Source organism: Aquarana catesbeiana, linkage group LG01 (genome assembly GCF_042186555.1).
Source record: "Aquarana catesbeiana isolate 2022-GZ linkage group LG01, ASM4218655v1, whole genome shotgun sequence".
Classification (NCBI taxonomy): Eukaryota; Metazoa; Chordata; class Amphibia; order Anura; family Ranidae; genus Aquarana; species Aquarana catesbeiana.
Genome location: NC_133324.1, coordinates 769,643,397 through 769,668,258, shown reverse-complemented (window position 1 = coordinate 769,668,258; position 24,862 = coordinate 769,643,397). Strand labels below are relative to the sequence as shown.

The window sequence follows — 24,862 nt, the reverse complement described above, 5'->3', positions numbered from 1 at the left end:
GGTTGTTGAGGGAACGCCCCAGAGACACGGTAATTCGTCCAAAGGCAAAGTTGGGCAGGCAAAAGGGGGGGGGGGGGGTCTGGATGAGGTATGTTTGTTAAAAGAGATGTTTGCCAGAGGAAAAGTCTCTTGAAGACCTGAGGACCAGCCGAAGAGGATGTGCTAAGTATCAATCTTGTATTGTGTTATGATTGTAGGCCTTGTAATATTGCAATTTCTTGTAGTATCTTTATGTTAGTTTTCCTAATTATGCTGTTTTAATACATTCCTATTTTTATTGGGAAATAAATGTAACTTGTTTTACTAGCAGCACCGTGTGTTTGGTTTCATAGCTAACCTGGTATTATGGTGATATTAACAATAGCATGTGCTCAGAGTTTAATAGGCCAACTAATTATAGGGACTAGACAAATACACAGATATAATATTAATATCGAGTACTACAATTGGCACCCCAGACTGTGAATTTTATTTTTTACACAGAATCCACAAAAACCTAATGTATTTTTTTGTCTTGAGACCCTGTAAGCAAGCATAAATCCTCAAATACACCCAGAACTGAAAATCGTCTCTAGTGTGGACAAGATTGGCGCTGGCTCGCGAATTCTGAAACCACGCTTGGATGGTCATGAAGATTCTGTGAAATATTTCATCAGGGAGACGGACGCGTAGAACCAGGTGAGATCTTAGGCTGATATATGTATATATGTTAAACGTTTGTATCGTTAATGTGTTTTAGGCCTGTAGCCAGTAAACGGTACTGGTGAGTGAAGGGATTGATCATCCCTGGTACAGATATAGCCTGCAGATTGACAAGATATACCACACATCTTTGAGGAAAAAGTGGGAGAAATATAGTGGTTCCCACGTGAGTGTGAAATAGCGCTCTGTTCCAACAGAAGTTCAATGTGGCCTGCAATCTAAGGGTTTAGAAATCAGTGGGAATATAATAAGGCATTGACTAAGAGTGTGCCTGGTGTTTTGCAAGCTGTAGAGCTGCAAGGAACAAAGTTGTTTTTAAACGGCTTTTGGATTTTTTTTTTTTTTTGCTCTTGATTGTGGAACTACAAGTCAGAGTTTGCTTTCAAACAGTTTTATCTGTGTATGTTTTGTTGTCTAGCTGTGGGCATTGTGTAAGCAACTTCAGTGTAGCTAGGTGCAACTTAGCATATCAATGGAAGCCATTGAAGAATTTGTTAACAAGTATAGTTGCGTTAGATTTGAGTCTATAAAAGAGAATGCATTAAACACACCAATACAATAACCTATTAAAACAATGCAATACACATAATGATGCCATAAAGCATAAAAAATCTTCCAAAAAAGGCAAGAAACAGAGAACTGCCAATGCCATATGCATCTTGGTGAAGATGAAAGACATTGCTGAACAAAAAGAATTAGAATGGTATAGTGAGAGGAAACAATTATTTTAACAGGTACAAAGTGTAACAGAGAATATATTGGCAATGGTTGCAAAAGCAGATGTAAATGTTGCTGATTACATTCAACAATTAGTGACTGAGAAGTGTGTATTGGAACAGAGATTAGACGAGTTAGAAAAAACATGTATGTTGAAGGAACAATGTATCGCATCATTGAATCAAACAGAGGCTGAGAATTTGCATGTTATCACACTGCTCAGGGAGGAATTACAGGGTGCACAGGCAGCCATAATGGAGTTATCCTCCAAACATGCAAAAGCTGAATGTGCAATGGTGGAGGTACCCTCCGCACATGCACAGTGCTCAGCAAAGATAGAAGTGAAGCATGCAGAAAAAACAGACGCTCTTATTGCTGCAAGTGATGTTGCTATGACAGAAATCAATGGTGGACATGTACATAAAAGTGCGATAACTGTGCTTGAAAGTGATTCAGGAGTTTATACTTTCATAGTCTGAGAAGTCATCAGAAGTTTCGAGTCTGCTTATTCCAAGCATAGTAATCGTAGTAATAATGTCCAGCAATGTGAGTTTCCACTGCCGTATGCTCAAAGAAGGGCCTATACAGAGAGACCAGCCCTCAAATGTTTTTTGTGTAAAAGGGGGGGGGGGTCACATCGCTAAGTATTGTTGGGCGGTGAATAATGGTATCAAAAGAAGATCGCAGTACCCCAAAACGACCCCAAGGCATTATGAAGTGTATTCTGCCCGATGGGGTAGCAACCCAAAGCATGGAGGCCGTAGTAATCAAACCCATTTCCCTTTAAAGACCCAAATGCGGAGATTACAGACTGATAATCATCAGTATAAGGAACAGTTACGTAAAGTCAAAATGGAGGTAGCCACATGGTTATTCAAATGTAGCACTGGGGAAAACAAAGTTGGCAGCACTTAGTGAGCTGCATGGATGCTAACAATTTTATTGTCAATGTTTCCTTCCCATATTTTATTTAAATACGACGCTCATATCTATACCTTATACATAGCAAATGTTCCCCTACATTACAATTAACGGGAAAAGGCTTGGGGGACTTAAAAAGTCAATTGTCGTGATAATTATGTGTAATCACTGTCTTTGTGTTCCTTTTTCCAGAGACCTTGGAAGAAGATAAAACTGGTTTGGATACTAATGTCTGTGTTTGTTTACAGGTTCTTCAAAGAGAACAACAGTGGGCACATTTAGCAAAACAGGGGTTAGGTTATGGTAAAGGCATAATCAATTATCAAATGGTACAATGAGCTCATTAATTAATAATTGTTTGCAAACAATGGAAAAAAGTAAGATAAACAATAGTCAGGCATTAAGGGTTTCAAGTGTTACAAGTGAAGTTACAAATGTTGTGATGAGGTACAGATGTTTTGTTTTTCCCATTAACTAATTGTCTTTCAGATGGAAATGAGCACTTACTCTTCTCAGGAGGAAAATCCATGGATGTCTTTAGTTAAAGTTGAGTGTGTCATTGTCTTATGGTGGTTGTCTTGTCATGTTTTTTGTGTGATAATGGCCAGAATTTTAATTTTTTTTGTTAAGTTTTTTTAAATTTTTTTAATATTTTTGGTAGTTGTTTAGTCATCCATTTTATTTTTGTTTGTTCAGGTGGAGAAATTATTGTTTAGTCCACCTGAAAGGGGGGGTAATTGGCTATTCCGTCAATTAGCAGCTGAATAGATAGTCATGGGATATGTCCTGCAGCTGAATACATCTTGTTGATTTAAGACAAGAGTTGTTGGTAGGAAGCCATTCTAGCTTCTGGAGTTTGTTTTTTCTCTTTGTTTTATGTTCATTCAGGTGGGAAAAGTTACAAGGTGTACGCTTTGTCCACCTGAAAGGGGGGTTGGTGCATAGGTCTGAAAATACAGATAGATAATGCATTGTGTTTTTTAAGCTTAAATTGAGAATTTTTGAGAGTCAACATTGACGTTCGTTTTGTTTTTAAATTGCTGATCATACCATGGGGATCCATTTTAGAGTGGGTTCAGCCTAAAGGGGTCATGGTTGTTTTGATAGTTTGGTCAGAGTTGCAGAAGCCAGGAATACTAAGTTCCTGGGTTCCAAGGAAGGAACTATAAGTAAACGTAGTAAGCGAGCAGATATTATGGATAAGAATTTGATTCTGCTCTTGTTTTTTTTCACTTCCAGAGTCCTGGTGAAGCGCGATTGGAGAGGTCTCTGGAACAGGGATGATAGATGTTCATCTGGTTTGCAGTTTGTTTCTGCCATATTACGCCGCAAATTTGTTCTGATAAACATCAGGAGGGAAGGGACAAAACGAAAAGATTCAGTTTAATACTTGTTTTTGCATATGGACAATTTAGGGCTAATGCTGGATCTGAAGGACTTTGCCCATCAACGAGACTTGTGAAACATTTTTTGCTGGAGTCTCTCCTGAAGAATGCAAACATGCTATTAATACATGTGCAATGGGTTGGAGGTTGGGGAAGGAATATACGCATCCAATCTGTCAGAACCTGAAATGTAAAATATGTTTTTTTTTGTTGAAGGAAGGAATTGAAAGAAGAAAAGGTTTTTAATGTATGACATGTATTGACATAACGGAAGTAATATGGTGCAGGTGCCCAGGTGACTGGCGCTTATACATAATAAGGTTTCGGTTGGCCAGACTAGAGGTTGGCCAGGTGACACATCAATGGGGTGAAAATTTCCTTGTATGGGGAGATACGCCTGGCTGATGTCTCACCTGAGAGGTTGAAACCCGGCACAGGGAAGGCCAGCGAATACACACAGGAGCATACTCCGTTAGATAAAGGGAACAAAACACTGGCTACCAGGGTACATGCCTTCACCACATGGAGCTGCAACATCACACAGTGGTTGATAAAAACCTATTACCCTATATGTGCCGAGTATACACTGAATCAAGTGCGATCATTGTACCAGTAACTTGCTCCCAGAGATGTGCAGACACAGAATGAGGTTCATGCAGGGCGTGTATGTCTGAGGAGTAACCGGAAGAGGAGGGATGTATTCAGCACTATATTGGGGGAATAGGAGCTGGGATGGGTGTTGGTAATGGGGTGGACATCGGCCTCCTGAGGAACAAACTCGCAGCCATAGCTTCAGAGAATAAGCGGGGCTTTGTTACTCAGAGAGATTGGTGGCAACCTTAATAACATTCAAAGTCACATAAGTACCCAGGTTAAAGTGGTTCAAGATTTTGGCAACCATGTTGAGAGGTTGGTAGAGAATGTGATGGTATAGGACAGAAATATGTTGTGGGCTCTGGCGTGCACGCAGGGACAGGCGAAGTTATCAACCAATATCAAGCTGATTGTACAATCTATGTATGGGGAGCAGTGGCCTTATGAGTTGGCATCACAGCTCAGTAAGATTTTACCAAAGCACATCTCTTACACTAATCCAAGTTGGTGGTCGAATGCCTGGATAGGCTGTACTAATTTGGATTATGAGAGATGTTACGCTTCCTCATTGATCCCATATACAGAAGTGCAGACTCAATCGGTGTATTCGGTGATATTGATGGGCTTGCTGACTGGGGATTCTACTTTGTTGCATCTGAGGCTAACTTACCCACATGTAATCAGAGAGGACGGGAGCTGGAGGCAGGTTGATATTTCCCTCTGTCGGAGGCATGACCATGATATCCTTTGTATGCCAGGTCAATACACGGTGGTGGATGAGAAATGTTGGGAAGATTCATCACTCTGTGTTCTGGATGGGGAGAACATTGCCTCAAAGGGAACACCGGTGTATTATTTGGGACATAGGAGAGTTTGTTTCTTTGTCCTGAAGGATACTAACGTATCGTTGGTCATGGAACTAGGATGTTCTGTGAACCTGACAATAGCTAGAGGAGCATGGTGTACCCTTGGCGATGTCTCTGAAATCCAGACACAGGAATGGAATTATGTGGTACCGCATATGGCCAGTCTGTGGATGTCAACCAGAACCGCCCTGTTAACCGGAGAGCCCTGAACCTTGGTATGGGAAGGAAGGTACAGGAATGGTTAACAGATTGGGATAGAGATGAGATCCTTATGAGGATGCTGCAGCAAGAGAGAGCTAATGCTACTATAGCCATCTACCATGACCAGAATGTAATAGAGGTAGTACATCAACTAGAAAATGATGTGGGAGGGTCTTGGTGGGAGGTAATATTCGGACATTCCAGTAAGGCCAACAGTATTTTGAATTATTTGATACATCCCGTGGTAATATTACTCATTATTGCTGCAGTTTCATCATTGGTTCAAGTTGGTATGTGTTGTTGGACTTGACATTTGTATAGCAAAGTCTCGCATTTATCTATACAAGTGGAGGGACGAATTGATGGTAAGGTCTCTTCATACATGGTAGAGGCTTTGCTGCCAGTTCAGAACCCTGAGATACCACTGACGTGCCAGAATTGTGGTAGGAAAGGCCATTGTGAGCGAACCTGCCTAATCCCAGCCCGTATCTACAGTGAGGAGGTATAGGAGGTTGGGAATGGGATGTGTAGTCTGATGGATCATAGGTATATATGTATATATTATGGTAATGGGTTGATTTCATGTTATGATATAGTGTGATAAAGGTGTATTTTAGGCTAATAACATGGGCCAGAGGCCCTCCTCGAGACTATCGGAAAGCTGGTTGATAGGTTGCTCTGAATGTGTGTTGGTGAATGGTGAGTGAATGGACATCCCTTGCCTGTACTGCACCCCATCCTGAAGATATCGGAGAGAAGAAGACACAGAGTGGTGACATGGAAGCTGTCACGGAAGAATGATGTTGGTGTGTCACCCAGTAGCAAAGCGGCACGTGTTGGGAAACACTGCACGTTAAGACTGTTATGGACTGTTCCACAGGAGCTGGTTCTGAGGCCTATGTTGAGAGACGCAACACGCGACCCTTATGGACTGTTCCATATATGTTCCTGTTGAAAAACGCAATGTTAATACAGTTAAGGACTGTTCCATAGGTACTGGTTCGGAAACACATGTTGGGGAGCATCACATGTTAAGACAGTTATGGCTGTTCAATAGGAGCCGTGTCTGAAGGAGGATGGTATGCGCCCTTTAGGCGCAAAGCGGAATATGTTGGAATTCAACATGAATATCGTATTTCTGGAGTGTGTACATATATTCCTTACTATGCTTAAGAGAAGCCAGACTCCTAGGCTGGAATGTAGCCTGTTTAGCTCCCATTGCGCATGACAATGCTGGCTCTGATCTGTCTATGGGAATTTCCTGATTAACTGCTATCCACACAGGCTTCAAAAGGCAGCTAAACTGACAGGGATGATGGATGAGGTGAGATACAGGAAATCAAGGGCCCAGGTGTTTGTGAAATCTGACATCGGTCGGATGCATGGACCAACACTTCCCCCCAGAGGACAAGACGGTCCATATGATAGGCTGTTGAGGGAACGCCCTAGAGACACTGATTCGTCCAAAGGCAAAGTTGGGCAGGCAAAAAGGGGGGGGGGGGGTCTGGATGAGGTATGTTTGTTAAAAGAGATGTTTGCCAGAGGAACAGTCTCTTGAAGACCTGAGGACCAGCTGAGGAGGATGTGCTAAGTATCAATCTTGTATTGTGTTATGATTGTAGGCCTTGTAATATTGCAATTTCTTGTAGTATCTTTATGTTAGTTTTCCTAATTATGCTGTTTTAATACATTTATTTCCCAATAAAAATAGGAATGTAACTTGTTTTACTAGCAGCACTGTGTGTTTGGTTTCATAGCTAACCTGGTATTATGGTGATATTAACAATAGCATGTGCTCAGAGTTTAATAGGCCAACTAATTATAGGGACTAGACAAATTAATACACAGATATCATATTAATATTTATATCGAGTACCACAGAAGGTAAACCTTCAGCCCAGTCCGAGGTCCTGAGCACTCTGGAGAAGGTTTTCGTCCAGGATATCCCTGCACTTGGCCGCATTCATCTTGCACTTGATTGCAACCAGTCATCCTGTCCCTGTAGCTGAAAAACACCCCCACAGCATGATGCTGCCACCACCATGCTTCACTGTTGGGACTGTGTTGGACAGGTGATGAGTAGTACCACTTAGAACATTTTGGCCTTAATTCTATCTTGGTCTCATCAGACCAGAGAATCTTATTTCTAAACATCTTGGAGTCCTTCAGGTGTTATTTTTAGCAAACTCCATGCGGGCTGTCATGTGTCTTGTACAGGAGAGGCTTCCATCGGGCCACTCTGCCATAAAGCACTGTCTGGTGGAGGGCTGCAGTGATGGTTGACTTACAACTTTCTCCCATTTCCCGACTGCATCTCTGGAGCTCAGCCAGTGATCTTTGGGTTCTTCTTTACCCCTCTCACCAAGGCACTTCTCCCCCGATAGCTCAGTTTGGCCAGATGGCCTGCTCTAGGAAGGGTTCTGGTCGTCCCAAATATCTTCCATTTAAGGATTATGGAGGCCACTGTGCTCTTAGGAACCTTAAGTGCAGCAGAAATGTTTTTGTAACCTTGGCCAGATCTGTGCCTTGCCACAATTCTGTCTGAGCTCTTCAGGCAGTTCCTTTGACCTCATGATTCTCATTTGCTCTGACGTGCACTGTGAGCTGTAAGGTCTTATATATAGACAGGTGTGTGGCTTTCCTAATCAAGTTCAAATCAGTATAATCAAACACAGCTGGACTCAAATGAAGGTGTAGAACCATCTCAAGGATGAGCAGAAGAAAATGGACAGCACCTGAGTTAAATATATGAGTGTCACAGCAAAGGGTCTGAATACTTAGGACCATGTGATATTTCAGTGTTTATTTTTTAATAAATCTGCAAAAATGTCTACAATTCTGTGTTTTTCTGTCAATATGGGGTGCTGTGTGTACATTGAGGGAAAAAAAAAAAAAAATGAACTTAAATGATTTTAGCAAATGGCTGCAACATAACAAAGTGAAAAATGTAAGGGGGTCTGAATACTTTCCGTCCCTACTGTAAAAAATTTACATACACACATATACACTAAGAGGGAAGTTTCAGGAAAAAAAAAAAAAAAAAAAAAACTTAAATTTTAACCACTTGACCACTGGGCACTTAAACCCCCTTAATAACCAGACCAATTTTCAGCTTTTGGCGCTCTCACATTTTGAATGACAATTACTCAGTCATGCAACACTGTATCTATATGAATTTTTTGTCCTTTTTTTCACACAAATAGAGCTTTCTTTTGGTGGTATTTAATCACCGCTGGGTTCTTTATTTTTTGCGCTTTAAAAGAAAAAAGACCGAAAAATCTGTAAAAAAATAAATTTTTCTTCGTTTCTGTTATAAAATTTTGAAAATTAGTAATTTTTCTTCATATATTTTGGCCAAAATTTATACCGCTACATATCTTTGGTAAAAATAACCCAAATTAGTGTATATTATTTGGTCTTTGTGAAAGTTATAGCGTCCACAAGCTATGGTACCAATATCTGAAAATTGATCACACCTGAAGTACTGACGGCCTATCTCATTTCTTGAGACCCTAACATGCCAGAAAAGTACAAATACCCCCAAATGATCCCTTTTTGGAAAGAAGACATTTCAAGGTATTTAGAAAGATGCATGATGAGTTTTTTGAAGTTGTCATTTTTTCCCACAATTCTTTGCAAAATCAAGTTTTTTTTTTTTCTTTTTTTTTTTTTTCACAAAATTGTCATATTAGCAGGTTATTTCTCACACACAGCATATGCATACCACAAATTACACCCCAAAACACATTCTGCTATTACTCCCGAGTATGGCGATACCACATGTGTGAGACTTTTACACAGCGTGGCCACATACAGAGGCCCAACATGCAGGGGAGCACCTTCAGGCGTTCTGGAGCACCCAGGCCAATTCTGACATTTCTCTCCTACATGTAAAAATCATCATTTATTTGCTGGAAAATTACATAGAACCCCAAAACATTATATATGTTTTTTTAGCAAAGACCCTAGAGAATACAATAGCGGTCATTGCAACTTTTTATCTCGCACGATATTTGCGCAGCAATTTTTGGAATGCGTTTTTTTTGGAAAAAAAAAAACTGTTTTTTGCTTTAAAAAAAAAACAAAACAGTAAGGTTAGCCCAATGTTTTTGCATAATATGAAAGATGAAGTTACGCCGAGTTAATAGATACCTAACATGTCACCTTTCAAAATTGCACACGCTTGTGGAATGGCACCAAACTTCACCACTTAAAAATCCCCATAGGCGACGCTTTAAAATTTTTTACTGGTTACAAATTTTGAGTTACAGAGGAGGTCTAGGGCCAAAATTATTGCTCTCGCTCTACCGATCGCAGCGATACCTCACATGTGTGGTTTGAACACCGTTTTCATATGTGGGCGGGACTTACGTATGCGTTCGCTTCTGCATGCGAGCACACGGACAGGGGCGCTTTAAAAAATTTTTATTTTTTTTTTATTGTTCATTTTACTTTATTTTAGTTTGACACTTTTTTCCCAAAAAAAAAATTTTTTGATCACTTTTATTCCTATTACAAGGAATGTAAACATCCCTTGTAATAGGAATATGGCATGACAGGTCCTCTTTTCAGTGAGATATGGGGTCAAAAAGACCCCACATCTCACCTCTAGGCTGTTCCTGAAATAAAAAAAAAAAAAAAAAAAAAAAAAAGATCCTGGCTTCGATCATAGCGGTAAGTCGGTAGAAGCACCGGAGGGCGGCGGGAGGGGGGGGCGTCCCCTCTCGCCTCCCGTAAGAACGATCAAGCAGTGTAACAGCCGCTACGATCATTCTTATGGTGTAGGGAATCGCCGGCTGAAAAAGTTGATATCTGAATGATGCCTGTAGCTGCACCCATCATTCAGATATCCCCGCACAAAGTCAAGGACGTCGTATGACGGAAGGCGGGAAGTGGTTAAAACGCTTTTTTTTTTTTTTTAACACAAAGTTGTCCATTTATACAATATTTCTAACACATAGCATGTATATATCAAAAATGACACCCCAAAATAGATTCTCCTACTCCTCCTGAGTACGGCGATACCACATGTGTGAGACTTCCACAGCCTGGCCACATACAGAGGCTGGGTACGGCTGAGCATGGCTGGGTATTGCAGAGTATCGCCGAGTATGACTGGGTATGGCAGAGTATGACTGGGTATCACCGAGTATTGCAGAGTATGGCTGGGTATTGCAGAGTATGGCTGGGTATTGCAGAGTATGGCTGGGTATGGCAGAGTATGGCTGGGTATCACCGAGTATTGCAGAGTATGGCTGGGTATGGCAGAGTATGGCTGGGTATGGCAGAGTATGGCTGGGTATGGCAGAGTATTGCGGGTTATGGCAGAGTATTGCAGATTTTTGTGGGGTATTGCAGAGCATGGCTGGGTATGGCAGAGTATGGCTGGGTATCACTGAGTATTGCAGAGTATGGCTGGGTATTGCGGGATATTTCAGGGTATTGCAGGGTATGGCAGAGTATTTCAGGGTATTGCAGGGTATGGCAGAGTATTTCAGGGTATGGCAGAGTATTGCGGGGTATTGCAGGGTATGGCAGAGTATTGCGTGGTATGGCAGAGTATTGCGGGGTATGGCAGAGTATTGCGGGGTATGGCAGAGTATTGCGGGGTATGGCAGAGTATTGCGGGGTATTGCAGGGTATGGCAGAGTATTGCGGGGTATTGCAGGGTATGGCAGAGTATTGTGGGGTATTCCAGGGTATGGCAGAGTATTGCGGGGTATGGCAGAGTATTGCAGGGTATGGCAGAGTATTGCGGGGTATTGCAGGGTATGGCAGAGTATTGTGGGGTATTCCAGGGTATGGCAGAGTATTGCGGGGTATGGCAGAGTATTGCGGGGTATTCCAGGGTATGGCAGAGTATTTTGGGGTATTGCAGGGTATGGCAGAGTATTGCGGGGTATGGCAGAGTATTGCGAGGTATTGCGGGGTATGGCAGAGTATTGCGGGGTATGGCAGAGTATTGCAGGGTATGGCAGAGTATTGCAGGGTATGGCAGAGTATTGCGGGGTATTGCAGGGTATGGCAGAGTATTGCGGGGTATTGCAGGGTATGGCAGAGGGAATTGCAGAGTATTGCACAGCATTGCAGGGCATGCAGAGTAGTAGGGATGGCTGAGCATGGATGGATGGATGGCTGGATGTCTCTGTGCAGCGCTGTGGGCACTACAGATGCAGCCCACAACGCTGCAGCCATCCATCCATCCGCCTCTTCGGTCACTGTGTACCGATCGGTACACAGGAGGAGAGGAGAGGGGGAGGAGAGGAACCGGCGTCATCAGATGACGCCGGTTTGTTTACATGTGATCGCTCCGTCATTTGACGGAGCGATCACATGGTAAACGGCCGCGATCAGCGGCCATTTACCGGGATCTGTGATGCGCCGGGTCCTGTGGACCCGGCGATCACGGATGCTCTCGAGTGCGCGCCCTAGGGGGCGCGCGAGAGCAGAATTCTGGGAGGACGTCCCTGGACGTCCTCCCAGAGTTAAACAACCGCCCTGTAGCCGTCATTTGGCTATGGGCCGGTTGTTAAGTGGTTAAATAAGGAACTTTGAAGCAAAATAAGGGTCAGTGCCCATCTGCAGCCTCACCATTGCCTCGATGCAACCTGATTAATGCCCACCTGCAGCCTCACAAGTGTCATCAATGCAGCCTTATTAGTCCACATCAATACAGCCTCACCATTGCCATCAATGCAGCAGCCTTGCCATTAATGCAGCAGCCTTGCCATTGCCATCTATTGACTTCCTATTACAGAGGCCGCCAAGTAAACAGGAGATTCTCACTGTATGTAATCTGACGCCCCCCCCCCCCCGTCGCCTCCGAGGCAGCTGAAATTGAAGTATTGGCGTATAACACGCACACGCTATCTGCACCTGATTTTCATGGTGAAAAAGTGAGTGTTATACGCCAATAAATAAATACAGTATATATATTTTTGTTAGACAGGCACTTGAACAACCACAAGATACAGGGATAAACAATGTAATATTGATATAAAAGCACACACAGATTGGACTTGTGTCTGGTGTGAGGCCACACACACAGAAATTCTTAGATTTAAAGCCATGCAACTAGGTTTTTAACAGGATCATGTATTGTACTGGGAAGCGGACCTTCATGGCTAGCTGGGCCCAGAGTGGGAATAAAAAGGTACCAGATTTAATGAGGGGGGAAATAAATAAAGCCTCTCAGATGCAGGAGAAAATAAACTCAGGTGAAAAAGGAGGATGAGGTGTAGGGCTCCTTAGCCCAGGGAACATGGCCGACCTCAGGGACTCAGGCATCTGTAAAGACAAAGTGTTGCCATTGCCTCCAGGTGTCACGGAAGGTCTCTCGCTTATGAAAGGTAGCAGCGAGATCCTCCAAGTCCCCGAGTTCATTAAAGTGGATGTAAACCCTCCATATACCCAGTGAAGTGAAGAGCCTCAGATAATACACAGATGAAACAAATCTCCCTACACAGGTCTCACATGTACATCTGCTGTCTTCAGCTCTACTGTATATACTCTTTAGAAAGTACACATTCTGTTACATTTTTCACTTCCTGGTTTCCCTGTAGGAGGAGAGCAATGTGATACAGACTGAGAAAGTCGATTGGAGGAAAGGTATACCTCCTCTCCGCACACATGGAGTGTCTGAATTGTTTATCTGGCTGCTAATTTATAGCAACCTCCTCCGTCACACAGCTCAGGCTGCCGTCACCCTGAATGAGTGAGAACTTAGCAGGATGATAGAGCTACAGAGGAAGAGACAGTTAAGGGACTTGGCTTTTTGGAGAAGAACCCCCCCCCCCCAGATAGATGTGTCCAGCTCAAAATTTCATGGAAAAAAAAAAAAAAAAAAAAGGTTTATATCCACAAGGATTGACAGCATGTTGTCGGTTCTCCAGCATAAGGGGATACATGCTTTAGCCGCATTCAGTAACCGAGTTGTGAGAGAATCCTTATATACTTATTGATTAGATGGTTAGAGAGATTAAAAAGGTAAGCCATGGGGTTCCCCCCCAGGTCGACATTAGTCAGGTACTTGATAATACCGATCACCTTTTGCCGAAGGGGTCCAAGTTTGGGACACTCCCAAAAGATGGAGCATTGTTCCCTCCGCATCAGCACACCTCCAGTATGTACTGGGGACCTGAGGGTAAAAACTGTAGAGCAACAGTGACCCTGTGCCAGAGTGTCAAAATCTTTTAAAAGCTCTTGGATTTTAGTAGCAATGGAGGACTTCTGGGAAAAGTGAAGTATTTTCTCCCTCTATGCATCAGTGAATTTGGTTTCAAGGTCCGATTCCCATTTTGAAAAAGGAAGACAAGCTCACCCTGTTGCGGTTGGATCAGGAACTTGTAGATCAATGAAAGGCCGTCACAGATCAGCTTCTTCCTGTGGCCAATACATTCCAATTCTGTAAGCTGTCAAGATATACACGGGAAGTGCGAACATCAGAGAAAGTTACGCATCTGTAAACCACACCAGAAGTCAAGAGGGGGGAGCTGTCCATCGGGCCACCCACTCACTACCAGACGTTGAAGCCAGGAATAAATTCTGCATTGCCCAGTACAGGCACCATGGGGGAAGGTATTGGTCATAATAGGGAGCGTCTAAGTACGTCCCTGGCAACCAGCAATATGCTGTCAAGGGTAGGATGTTCACTGAGAACCTTTGGTAGGGAAGAGGTGATCCATGGCTAACTCTTTACCGTGTCATTGGAATCCACGTTCCATGGCTACCCGCTGTTTCTTTGCACCATGGGAGTGACAGTTCACTACCCTGGTAAGGTGCACTGCTCTGTAGTAGGCCCGCACGTCTGGGAGTCTGACATCAACCCGAGGCTTCGTGAGATGAAGACGTTGAAGCTGGAGGTGTGGCCTCCAATGGAACTAAACATTCTCTAAACACAGAACTCACCTGTTTAAAGAATTGTGAGGGGAGACAAATAGGCAGTGCCTGCATCAAATATAGCACCTTAGCAAGCATGGTCATCTTGGAAGTAGGAGAGGGTGCCATACTCCTGCAGAGACTGAAGCAACTTTGGGGAGTGAGATGAGCGGATCCATGAGAAAGAAAAGGATCAGGTCATCCGCAAATGTAGCTACTTTGTGCAGCCCCAACGCCTTTCCGATAACCTATGACACCAGAGTCTTCCCGGACTGTGCACAGAAAGGGCTCTGGGGAAAGAATGGAAAGCAAAAAAAAAAGGAGGAAATAGTACACGGCGGGGCTGTCCCCTATAGTTATTAAGGATTGGAGTAAAGTGGCAGAATCCTGTTCATCATAGATGATCCAAGACTGATATGCTCTAGGATGGCCCTCTTCACTGGGTCAAAGCCTTCTCTGCATCAGTGGACGGGGGAGGGGTTCTTGCAGGATCTGGTTAAGGATAGCCACCACCATGACATGGAAGTCAGGTCCCATGGTAGCTTCAGGGATACCACATAAGCGCAGGTTGTTGCGTCTGCCATTTTTCTCCATCGTCTAGCCGGAGAAGGATTCAGCCATAGCCTGGAGTTCCTGTTTAGTGGGGAGATCTGATTATCTCACAGAGAGCAACCTCAGGCCTGCCATCCGGCCCCAGCATGAGCCCAGTGTCAGGCTGGGAGTCCAGACATGGAAGAGATAATGTTAGATAGTGGGCAATTCACCTGCCTAGCCGCTTCTCCTGCAGCCGGGGCCTTGACTGAGGTTCTTAGTTGTTGCGCCAACAGCCGCTGGGTTGACTCATGTTGGCTCCATCTTGGCTGCAGGAGATGGGGTGATGTGCTGCCAGAGAAAGTAATGGCCGATTTCACCTCCCTGCAGTTTGTGTGGGCCTGCGATCTCCAGGCATGAAGAAGCAGTGGATCTGCAAGGTTTTTGTCTGTTCCCTGCTTCAGTCCATGCAGAGCTACAGCAGAAAGCATCCACATGCTGCTATTGCTAAGCCATGCCCCCACATAGAGCTATTTAGCCCAATCTACACCTATTTTAGATCTGTGCCTTTACATCTTGGATTGGGAATCTTTAGGTAGGTTTTTGGTCATTCTAACAAGATAATGCTGTAATCACAGCACTGCATAGTGTAATATATACTTTGATGAATATGCATTTGTCTGTTTTTCCATTTAATCATTAGCGACAGTCTCATGCCCCAGAGTGTGGCCCTTGGCAATTAGCATCTGCATGTCACGGTCTTTATACAACCTGCTAGAATATCTTGTTGGATAGGCTTATAGGCTATATATTTATTATAGTCATGGCCGAAATTGTTGGCACCCCAGAATTTTTTTTTTTTTTTCTGGAAAAATAAAAAAAAAAAAAAAAGCAAATTGGACATAAACTCCAAAAATGGGCTGGTCAAAATTCTTGTCATCCTTAACTTAATATTTGGTCGCACACCCTTTGGAAAAAAATAACTGAAATCAGTCGCTTCCTATAACTAGCAATAAGCTTCTTACACCTCTCACCCGGAATTTTGGACCACTCTTCCTTTGCAAACTGCTCCAGGTCTCTTATTGGAAGGGCGCCTTTTCCCAACAGCAATTTTAAGATCTCTCCACAGGTGTTCATTGGGATTTAGATCTGGACTGATTGCTGGCCTCTTTAGAACTCTCCAGCGTTTTGTTGCTATCCATTTCTGGGTGCTTTTTGACGTATGTTTGGGGTCATTGTCCTGCTGGAAGACCCAAGATCTTGGACGCAAACCCAACTTTCTGACACTGGGCTCTACAGTGCAATCCAAAAGCCTTTGATTAATCCTCAGATTTCATGATGCCTTGCACACATTCAAGGCACCCAGTGCCAGAGGCAGCAAAACAACCCCAAATCATCATTGAACCTCCACCATATGTCACTGTAGGTACTGTGTTCTTTTCTTTGTAGGCCTCATTCCATTTTTGGTAAACAGTAGAATGATGTGCTTTACCAAAAAGCTTTATCTGTCCACAAGACGTTTTCCCAGAAGGATTTTGGCTTACTCAAGTACATTTTGGCAAACTGAAGTCTTGCTTTTCTTTTTTTTTTTTTTTTTTTTTTTTTTTTTAATTTTAGGTCTGTCAGCAGTGGGGTCCTCCTGGGTCTCCTGCCATAACGTTTCATTTCATTTAAATGTCGACGGATAGTGCACGCTGACACTGATGCTCCCGGAGCCTGCAGGGCAGCTTGAATTTCTTTGGAACTTGTTTGGGGCTGCTTATCCACCATCCGGTCTATCCTGCGTTGCAATTTGTCAATTTTTCTCTTCTGTCCACGCCCATAGAGATAAGCTACAGTGCCATGGGTTGCACACTGTGGACAAAGGCAAATCTAGATCTCTGGAGATGGACTTGTAACCTTGAGATTGTGGAAAAATATCAACAATTTTGGTCCTCAAGTCCTCAGACAGTGCTCAACTCCTCTTTCTGTTGTCCATGCTTCGTGTGGCACACAGACACACATTGCAAAGTCTAAGTGAACGTATCACCTTTTTATCTGCTTTCAGGTGTGATTTTTATATTGCTCACACCTGTTACTTGCCCCACGTGAGTTTAAAAGGAGCATCACATGCTTGAAACAGTCATTTATCCACAATTTTGAAAGGGTGCCAAGAATTTCGACCAGCCCATTTTGGGAATTGTGTGACATGTGACATTATGTCCAATTTGCTTTTTTTTTTTTCCCCTCCGTTTTTTGTTTTGTTCCAATACACATAAAGGGAACAAACATGTGTATAGCAAAACATGTTACTGCAATACTTTTCTGTGAGAAATACTTGATTTTCCAGAAAAATTTCTGGGGTGCCAAGAATTTCGGCCATGACACACACATTACAATGTAAAATTTTATATAATTATTATATATATTTATTCTCTCCCACACATTGCCTGGTTTTCAACTCTCCCCATAGCAATGCCATTTGGTCCAAGTGTGCACGGTGTAAGGCCTCCCAGAGACCTTCATCTGTTGCATCTTTACACAGGAATGATTGGGCTCTTCACGCATATCCCTATTTGATGGCCACCATACACATCTTTCTTCTTGGTTTTTAACCTTTCTGATCAGTGCTGAATCATGGGTCTGAGGACATTGCAAGTACCGCTATAGGAGCAACCATTTCATGTATAATTTAATGAATGTCTTTTAAATATGTTTTATTTTAGAGACTGCAATCGGTATAGATGCAAAAACTCTCCCTAGAGCAGTGGTTCAAATGACGATTTGCCAGGGGTCACCAAATCCTGGGCTGTTCCTGAATCCCACACTGCTCTCTCAGCCTTTTTGCAGCCGCCCAGCAGGGCTGTTCCTGGAGCCTGCAGCCGCCCACTCAGTCTCTTTGCAGCCACCCATTCAGTTCACGGCATGGCTGGGGGGCGCAGAGACTAGAAGTCATCTGACTGGTGAGGATTGTCAAGTGGGAGGGGGCTGGAAATCTCCTAATTTAGGCATAGGTTTTACTGCTACGAGACACCACAAAGTCGGAGACACAGTAACACTACCTGTGATTATAGTTGCAATTTAAAGTCCCCACTACAGTTCTCAGATCAGCAGATGATCTTGATCAAGAGCAGCTACTGTAAGTTGGCTGATCAGAACTCCCCTCAGCACTGCCACTGATCCTGTCCCCCCCACCAAGGTGTAAGAGAATGAATAAAAATAGAGAATATATGGAAGGGAGAGGAAAAGAGGGGGAGGAAGAAAGAAAAAAGGGAGAGAAAGAATAAGAGAAGGAAGAAAGACGGCTAGAGAGGGATGCAAGGAAAAAAAAAAAAAAAATGAAATTAGGAAAGAGATAAAAAGGGAAAGGAGAACAAAGAAAGAGTGGTCCATCCTAAAATGTACCATAGGGGTTTTAATACTGTACGAGTGGAAGGGACTCAGGGAGGGCTAAATATCTGTGGGTTAGGGGCACAAATTACTTGTCTTGCCTTGGGTGCTGACAACCCACGCTACGAAAATAATTTTACTGTTAGAGGTCCTCACAACTTGGGAAATTTTATCAAGGGGTCATGGCCCCAGAGGAAGGAGCCAAGATTGCTCTGAAATGCGTTGGATGCAACTCCTCTACACACACACCGTGTAGGTGTCATATATAAAAATTATGCGGTAATGTGTACCCCAAGCCATCTTTATATTGTACTTTGATGATCGTGCAATGTTTGTGTATATATTACACACACACACAATATCTTTGAGAAAATTAAAACTTTGAAATTTTAAAATATAAAAAAAGTTACGCTCTTGTTCCAGTAAAGTCCCACTGCTAAGGGCGAAACCATGTTTTTCTACTTAAGGTATGTTGGCCATACAAATAGCAATTTAACCCCCTACCCTTCTAAACTTGTTATCAATATAGGACTTGATAGCTGTACAACGCAAGGGAATAGACTGTCCCTATTCAGCTCCAGCATTACTTCACTTACAGATTCCCACCTTTATTATAACACCTGACTTCCTAGCCAGATGCAAAAAAATTCTAAAGTGCCACAAAAAACAACTTACCATGATTCCTAGCAAGATGGCGAAGTATGGCATTTGACTGATACATGGTGAAGTCTCCATCCTTGAATCCTGGAAGTTGGCCAAATACCTGACAGGCAAATCAAACATTAAGAAAGGCAAACATCTAAAAGAAACCTGTACTGAGAATCTTCGGTTTGTACCCGGTGACCTGAAATTGCTAGCTGGTAGACTTCTGCTTATACAGTGGCTTTATGCCCCACTGGGCAAACATACAGAAAGTTTTACTACACCACCTTTGCATCCTCAAAATGCCACTACAAGGCACAAAAAGGAGGTCTCCATCCATTCTATACAGCCTAGATGGACTTTGCATGTTGTATTCCGTCAGCCACCTTTTATTAAGAATAGTTGTGGCTTTATCCAACTGGATGCAGCTGCTGTTCAGCTACTTCAATTTTTCACTTATGAATTTTAGCCAGTTCATCAGAAATGGGCCTAAATTTGCATAGTGTATTGGCTTGTTTTTTGTCTACATAAAACCCACTGCCAATGGAAGGGAGGGGAAATGTTCTGAATTGAGACAGTCAACTACCAGGGTTTTCTTAATACTTTAACACCTGAACAAGTAAAATTCAAAACTGGTCTGGGGTGGTATATAGCCAAGCATTTAACAAGGTCTGTAAAAGTTATTCAGACACAATGACAATGAATCAATCTTACCAGTGTGCTCATACAAGTTTAGAGGCTTACCAAACAATTTCTAATTCTGTACAATCAGGTTACACTTTTGCCACACTGCAGTATTGCTTGCTTTAAGGGATTATGCTTCCAGTGCCAAAATCATCATCATAAATTATCCATTAGCAAAGAGGTAGCCTAGGAAACCGTGGTGTAGCTATGCATTGGGCCATATAGTCAACCACCTCCCGAGTGACAAACTAACCCACCCACCTCAAGCTATGGTAAAGCCCATAGCTTGAGGTGGGGAATTCCCAGTTCTGGAATTTAAAAGCTGCTGGCATACAAATGCATGGTGATCACTGACCTGAGAAGTATAGAAAGGACACAATTGATCTGATAAGGCCTCTAAAGAAATGACTAGTGCAGTGCTAAAGAAACTGCAATAAACCTTAAAAATTTCCCATTGCATCATGCGGTATTCAAAGAAAGCACTGTACTAGTTTAGTAGTCACAAGCCCCTATTTTTATGGATGCGGGTAATTTTATGCAAAATCTCCAAAAGTAGCTGTGCGCTTTGAGGCAAAGTGGTGAACAGGCTATAATGGTGAAACAGCTTTAATATGTGGAGTGTGAAGGTGTTCAGTCTTATCCAGAAAGCCATCTAAAGCTTGAACAAGCAGAGCAGCAAAGGTTTGTAGTACACTATACACCCAACACGCTAAAGCTTAGAAGAAAAAAAAAAAAAGCTACTCACCCATTCAAAGGACTTTGAGGAATGCTATTGAGAAGCACTGGAGAACTAAAGTATAGGCTATTCATTTTGAAAATGTATACTTTATACCCAATCACGTGAAAAGAAATAAAAACCCCAAAATGTTTTTTGCTAGCCTAAATGACTGCCAAACAAAAAAAACCATGCTTCTTCATTACATCTACCATTGCAAAAATGTTTTGTGCGGAACCCATATTGCTTCATTGTCTCACCATGAAAATAGGAATCTTTTTAATAAACTTCTAGATTGTAAGCTCTAACGAGCAGGACCCTCTAAATCCTCCTGTATTGTAACATAACTGTCTGCCCTCATGTTGTAAAGCACTGCGCAAATTGTTGGTGCTACACAAATCTTGAATAATAAACTTACAGCTTCTTTTTTGAGGTCCCCTTTCATCCAAGTATCAAATGTCACCACCTCTTCTTTCCAATCCACACACTGGTCAGCCATTAGCATACGAATGGCTTCACAGCGACCTGAGACACAAAAGACATTAAGGATTTGCTGAAAATACATTTGCCCAAAATTTAAAGCGGAGTTCCACCCATAATTGAACCTTTATATAAATCAATACATTATTGCAAGTAAAACGTTTGGCAAAAATGTATTTTGGCTTACTGCTTGTGGCTAGGGTGTTCTTTGTAATTTGCCTTTTCAGGGCCATGTATGTCATTTCCTGCAGCGCCTCTGCTCCAGGGAGAGGTAGGTCATCGTTCCCAGGAGTTAGTGGGCGTTGCATTGCGTTCTTTCCAAAAAGGAAATTACATGATGAAAGGCGGATCTAAGCGCCATTTTTCAAAAGGGGGAAAAAAAATAAATAACTTTGCTTTAAGCAACACCACACCTACATATAGCGCCAATTTTTACAACATCAAAACTACTTGTGTGCAGGATGCCAGGCATTGGTCCTGGACAGGAGATGTGGCCCCATTATTTGAGTTCTGGTCCCTTTAAGGAATACAGCTTTGGAGTACTCCAGGTTTCTCACCCAGAGTGAGGTGCCCTGGTTTGGACGACTGCAGAGACTTTGAGCGGGAATGTCTGCCAATCCTTACAATGGCAAATATGGCCCTAGAAAATGTTAGCCTGTTAGCAGAAGCAAAAAGTGGGTGTCTAAGGTGGAGTGGAGCAGGATACAGGTGTGAAATAAGTGAACTTGTTTGTGACCGAGACATAATTGCTACGCTCTTACTACATATTTGGACCCGAGTAGGCAGTTTTCTTCCCCATGTCTACCAAACCACTTTATGATCATACCTATTATAGGCAAACTGATCAGTGTAAAGGCTATGCTTTGTTCACGGTAACCACAGGATAACCGACTTACCAATTATGGCCCAAGGAGGAGTCCAGGGGATTTTGTCTGCCTCTTCCAATCAGAGCATGGAAAAAGGATGGGTCCAGAAACCCTTTGACTGGCTGGGAGTATATACTGGGATTATGCAGCCAGGAAGTCCCCAGAACAGCGGTGTGTCTGCAGGAAAATTATATTAAACAAATCATGCAGATGTGCCTTCACCAGCCAGGGATACGCAACATAGCTTTATATTTTTTTAATCTTTCCTGGCTGGTCCTCAAGAGTTGCAGAATGCAGCATTTGCCCATGAAAAATAGACTGCAGTTGAAGATTTCACATTTGAACACAGATTATAAGTGCCTGTTCACACTTGAGCAGTGTTGCTTGAAGCTTTTAGTTTTAAGTAGTACATGAGCTTATTCTGAACTACTATTGGATTCTATAAACTTTGGGGGGGGGGGGGTGTGACTGGTTGATGTAGGGTTTTAAGCTTACCTCAAGTTTTCTGAAATGGTGAACTTACAAAGCTACACACTTGAGCCATGTTCCACGTTACAAGATATAGGCTTAAAAAAAAAAAAAAAAAAAAAAAAAAATCAGAACAGCCAACAAACTACGTAGGACAGTCAGACTCAAGTTTATTAGTCTGTATATAGTTGGGAATACACACCATGCAGAAGTAAGGCACAATATACTGGCCACTTTATTAGTTACACCTTGCCAATACTGGGATGGACCGCCTTTTTGCCTTCAGAACTGCCTTAATTCTTTGTGGCATAGATTCAACAAGGTGTTGGAAACATTCCTCAGATTTTGGTCCATATTGACACGATAAATCTGCAGTAACTGCGTAATGCTGTCGGCTGAACATCCATGATGCCAATCTTCCGTTCCACCACATTCCAAAAGGTGCTCTATTGGATTGAGATTTGGTGACTGGAGGCCATTAAGTACAGTGAACTCATTGTCATGTTCATGAAACCAGTTTGAGAGCATTTTAGCTTTGTAACAGGATGCATTATTCTGCTGGAAGTATCCATCAGAAGATGGGAAAACTGTAGTCATAAAAGTATGACATGGTCAGCAACAATGCTCAGGTAGGTTGGGGCATTTAAAATGATGCTCAATTGGTACTAAGGGGCCCAAAGTTTGCCAAGAAAATATCCCCTACACCATTACACCACCACAAGCCTGACTTGATATAAGGCAGGGTGGATCCATGCCTTCATGTTTATGCCAAATTCTGACCCCACCACCTGAATGTCGCAGCTGAAAGTGAAGCAATGTTTTTCCAATCTATTGTCCAATTTTGGTGAGCCTGTGTGAATTGTATCCTCAGTTTCCTGTTCTTAGCTGGCAGGAGTGGCACCTCATGTGGTCTTCTGTTGCTGTAGCCCATCTGCTTCAAGGTTTGAGGTGTTGTGCATTCAAAGATGGATAGTCTGCATACCTTGGTTGTAACGAGTGGTTATTTGAGCCATTGTTGCCTTTCCATCATCTCGAACCAGTCTGCTCATTCTCCTGACATCAACGAGGCATTGTCATCCACGCAACTGCAGCACACTGGATATTTTCTTTTTTGAATCAGTCTCTGTAAACCCTAGAATGGTTGTGCATGAAAATCCCAGTAGATCAGCAGTTTGAAAGACCAGCCTGCTGTGGCAACAACCATGCTACATTCAAAGTCACTTAAATCCAATTTCTTCCCCTTTCTGATGCTCGTTTTGAACTTCAGCAAGTCATCACCACATCTAGGATGCCCAAATGCATTGAGTTGCTGCCATGTGATTGGCAGATCAATTTGTGATACCAGGCATACCTAATAAAGCAGCTGGTGAGTATATTAATATTTAGGATGCAACATGCTCCTGTGCAGCAGCCTCCTGTAGCCAATGTCCTCTGCTTTATGACATTGGGCGATCTACACTCCACACCTGCGGTCACAATTTGACAACAGCATAGCCATGCGGGGCTCCACCCACGAGGACGCAGTCATTTACAATTTCTGGTGAATAAATTAGACTAAAAGTATTGTACAGAGTTCTAAATGAACTGCAAGGGTACTAGAGCACTTAGTCCACTAATTCTTCCTGCAATTTAGTAGCTTCATGCATTGGGGGTTTGGGCAGAGTGTACTGAGAAAGTGCAATAATATAATACACAAAAAGGTGAACCCATCCTTTAAAGGTTGAAGTAGCATGGCAAAAACCAAATTCAGTGATGCAATAACCCATTTCCCAAATCATCTTCCAGGACAGCTACACAAGAGATAAGACCCTTCCACCTAGACAGAAACGTATGATCCACAATAATGAAGAGAGCTCACTCCTCCCAGTTCCTCAGTTTATGCCAGACAGGACCACAACTTAAGTTTGTTATTTTCAGGCCATCATGCTAAGTGGCAGGGGCCTCCCAGGTGCAGTACTCCTACACAGCAGCAGGGATACTGGGGCTAGTATTGATTGGTGGTGGATTACCAGGTGTTGGTTCCAGAACAGAAGGAGATAAAATTGGTTTACTAGATGAAACCAAATCTAACTTTCTCCATTAGAAAGTTATACTACTAGAGAGAAGGAGATTGAGAACAAGGTCCATCAACAAAGAATTTCTACTTACCTCTGACATTGAAATACATTAGCGTGTATTTATGCACTAAAAAAAAAAAATAAAAAATAATATCATCATTTTGCAGGCACTGTAAAACACAATATGGCTTCAAAGTAGCAGTGCATTGTTCTTGAACATTCTTAAAAAAAAAAAAATTCTGATTTATTTGTTCACATTAGTGTCTCACTAATCAAGATACTCGCCCGTGTCTCTGCCAGGAGGGGGCTAGCTGGCCTTCCTTCTACATTCCAGTACATTTACAACGCCCAGAGGGGAAACAATACAATAAGCTAGCAGCAGACCATAACACCCTTGTGTTCCCTTCAGTATCAGACACTATACAACAGTGGTCGTCATCAACCCTCTCCTCAGGGACCACTAACAGGCCAGGTTTGCAAGATAACTGAACAGGTGATATTTGCTGCTCAGTGATTGCAGTATTCTAGTCTGCATCTCCCCAACGTAATACATAAAAACCTGGCCTGTTAGTGGGCCCTGAGGACAGGGTTGATAACCACTGCTATACAAGATACCAAGTTAAACATGGTTTTGCTCTAAGAATAGTTTATACAGTAGTAGGTAAAGTTAGATGATTAATGTATTGCTGCTTGAATTTACGACCAAGCATGTTCCATTAATGGTTAACAGTAGTTATGGTTGGTACCAGAGGTTAAAGTTTAAGTTTTAACTGTGAAATTAACGGAC

General features: G+C 42.6%; 1 protein-coding gene across 1 annotated transcript in view; it reads right to left on the bottom strand.

The window, feature by feature from the left end:
- Positions 1 to 24,862, bottom strand: part of LOC141113341 (glutathione S-transferase P 1-like) — a 125,458-nt gene that overhangs the window by 79,807 nt on the left and 20,789 nt on the right. The window contains exons 2-4 of the mRNA XM_073606408.1: positions 24,167 to 24,202; positions 20,623 to 20,729; positions 18,839 to 18,926 (exon numbers count right to left, since the gene is read on the bottom strand). Coding sequence (XP_073462509.1) covers positions 18,839 to 18,926; positions 20,623 to 20,729; positions 24,167 to 24,202 — 231 coding nt within the window. The remainder of the gene's footprint in view (positions 1 to 18,838; positions 18,927 to 20,622; positions 20,730 to 24,166; positions 24,203 to 24,862) is intronic.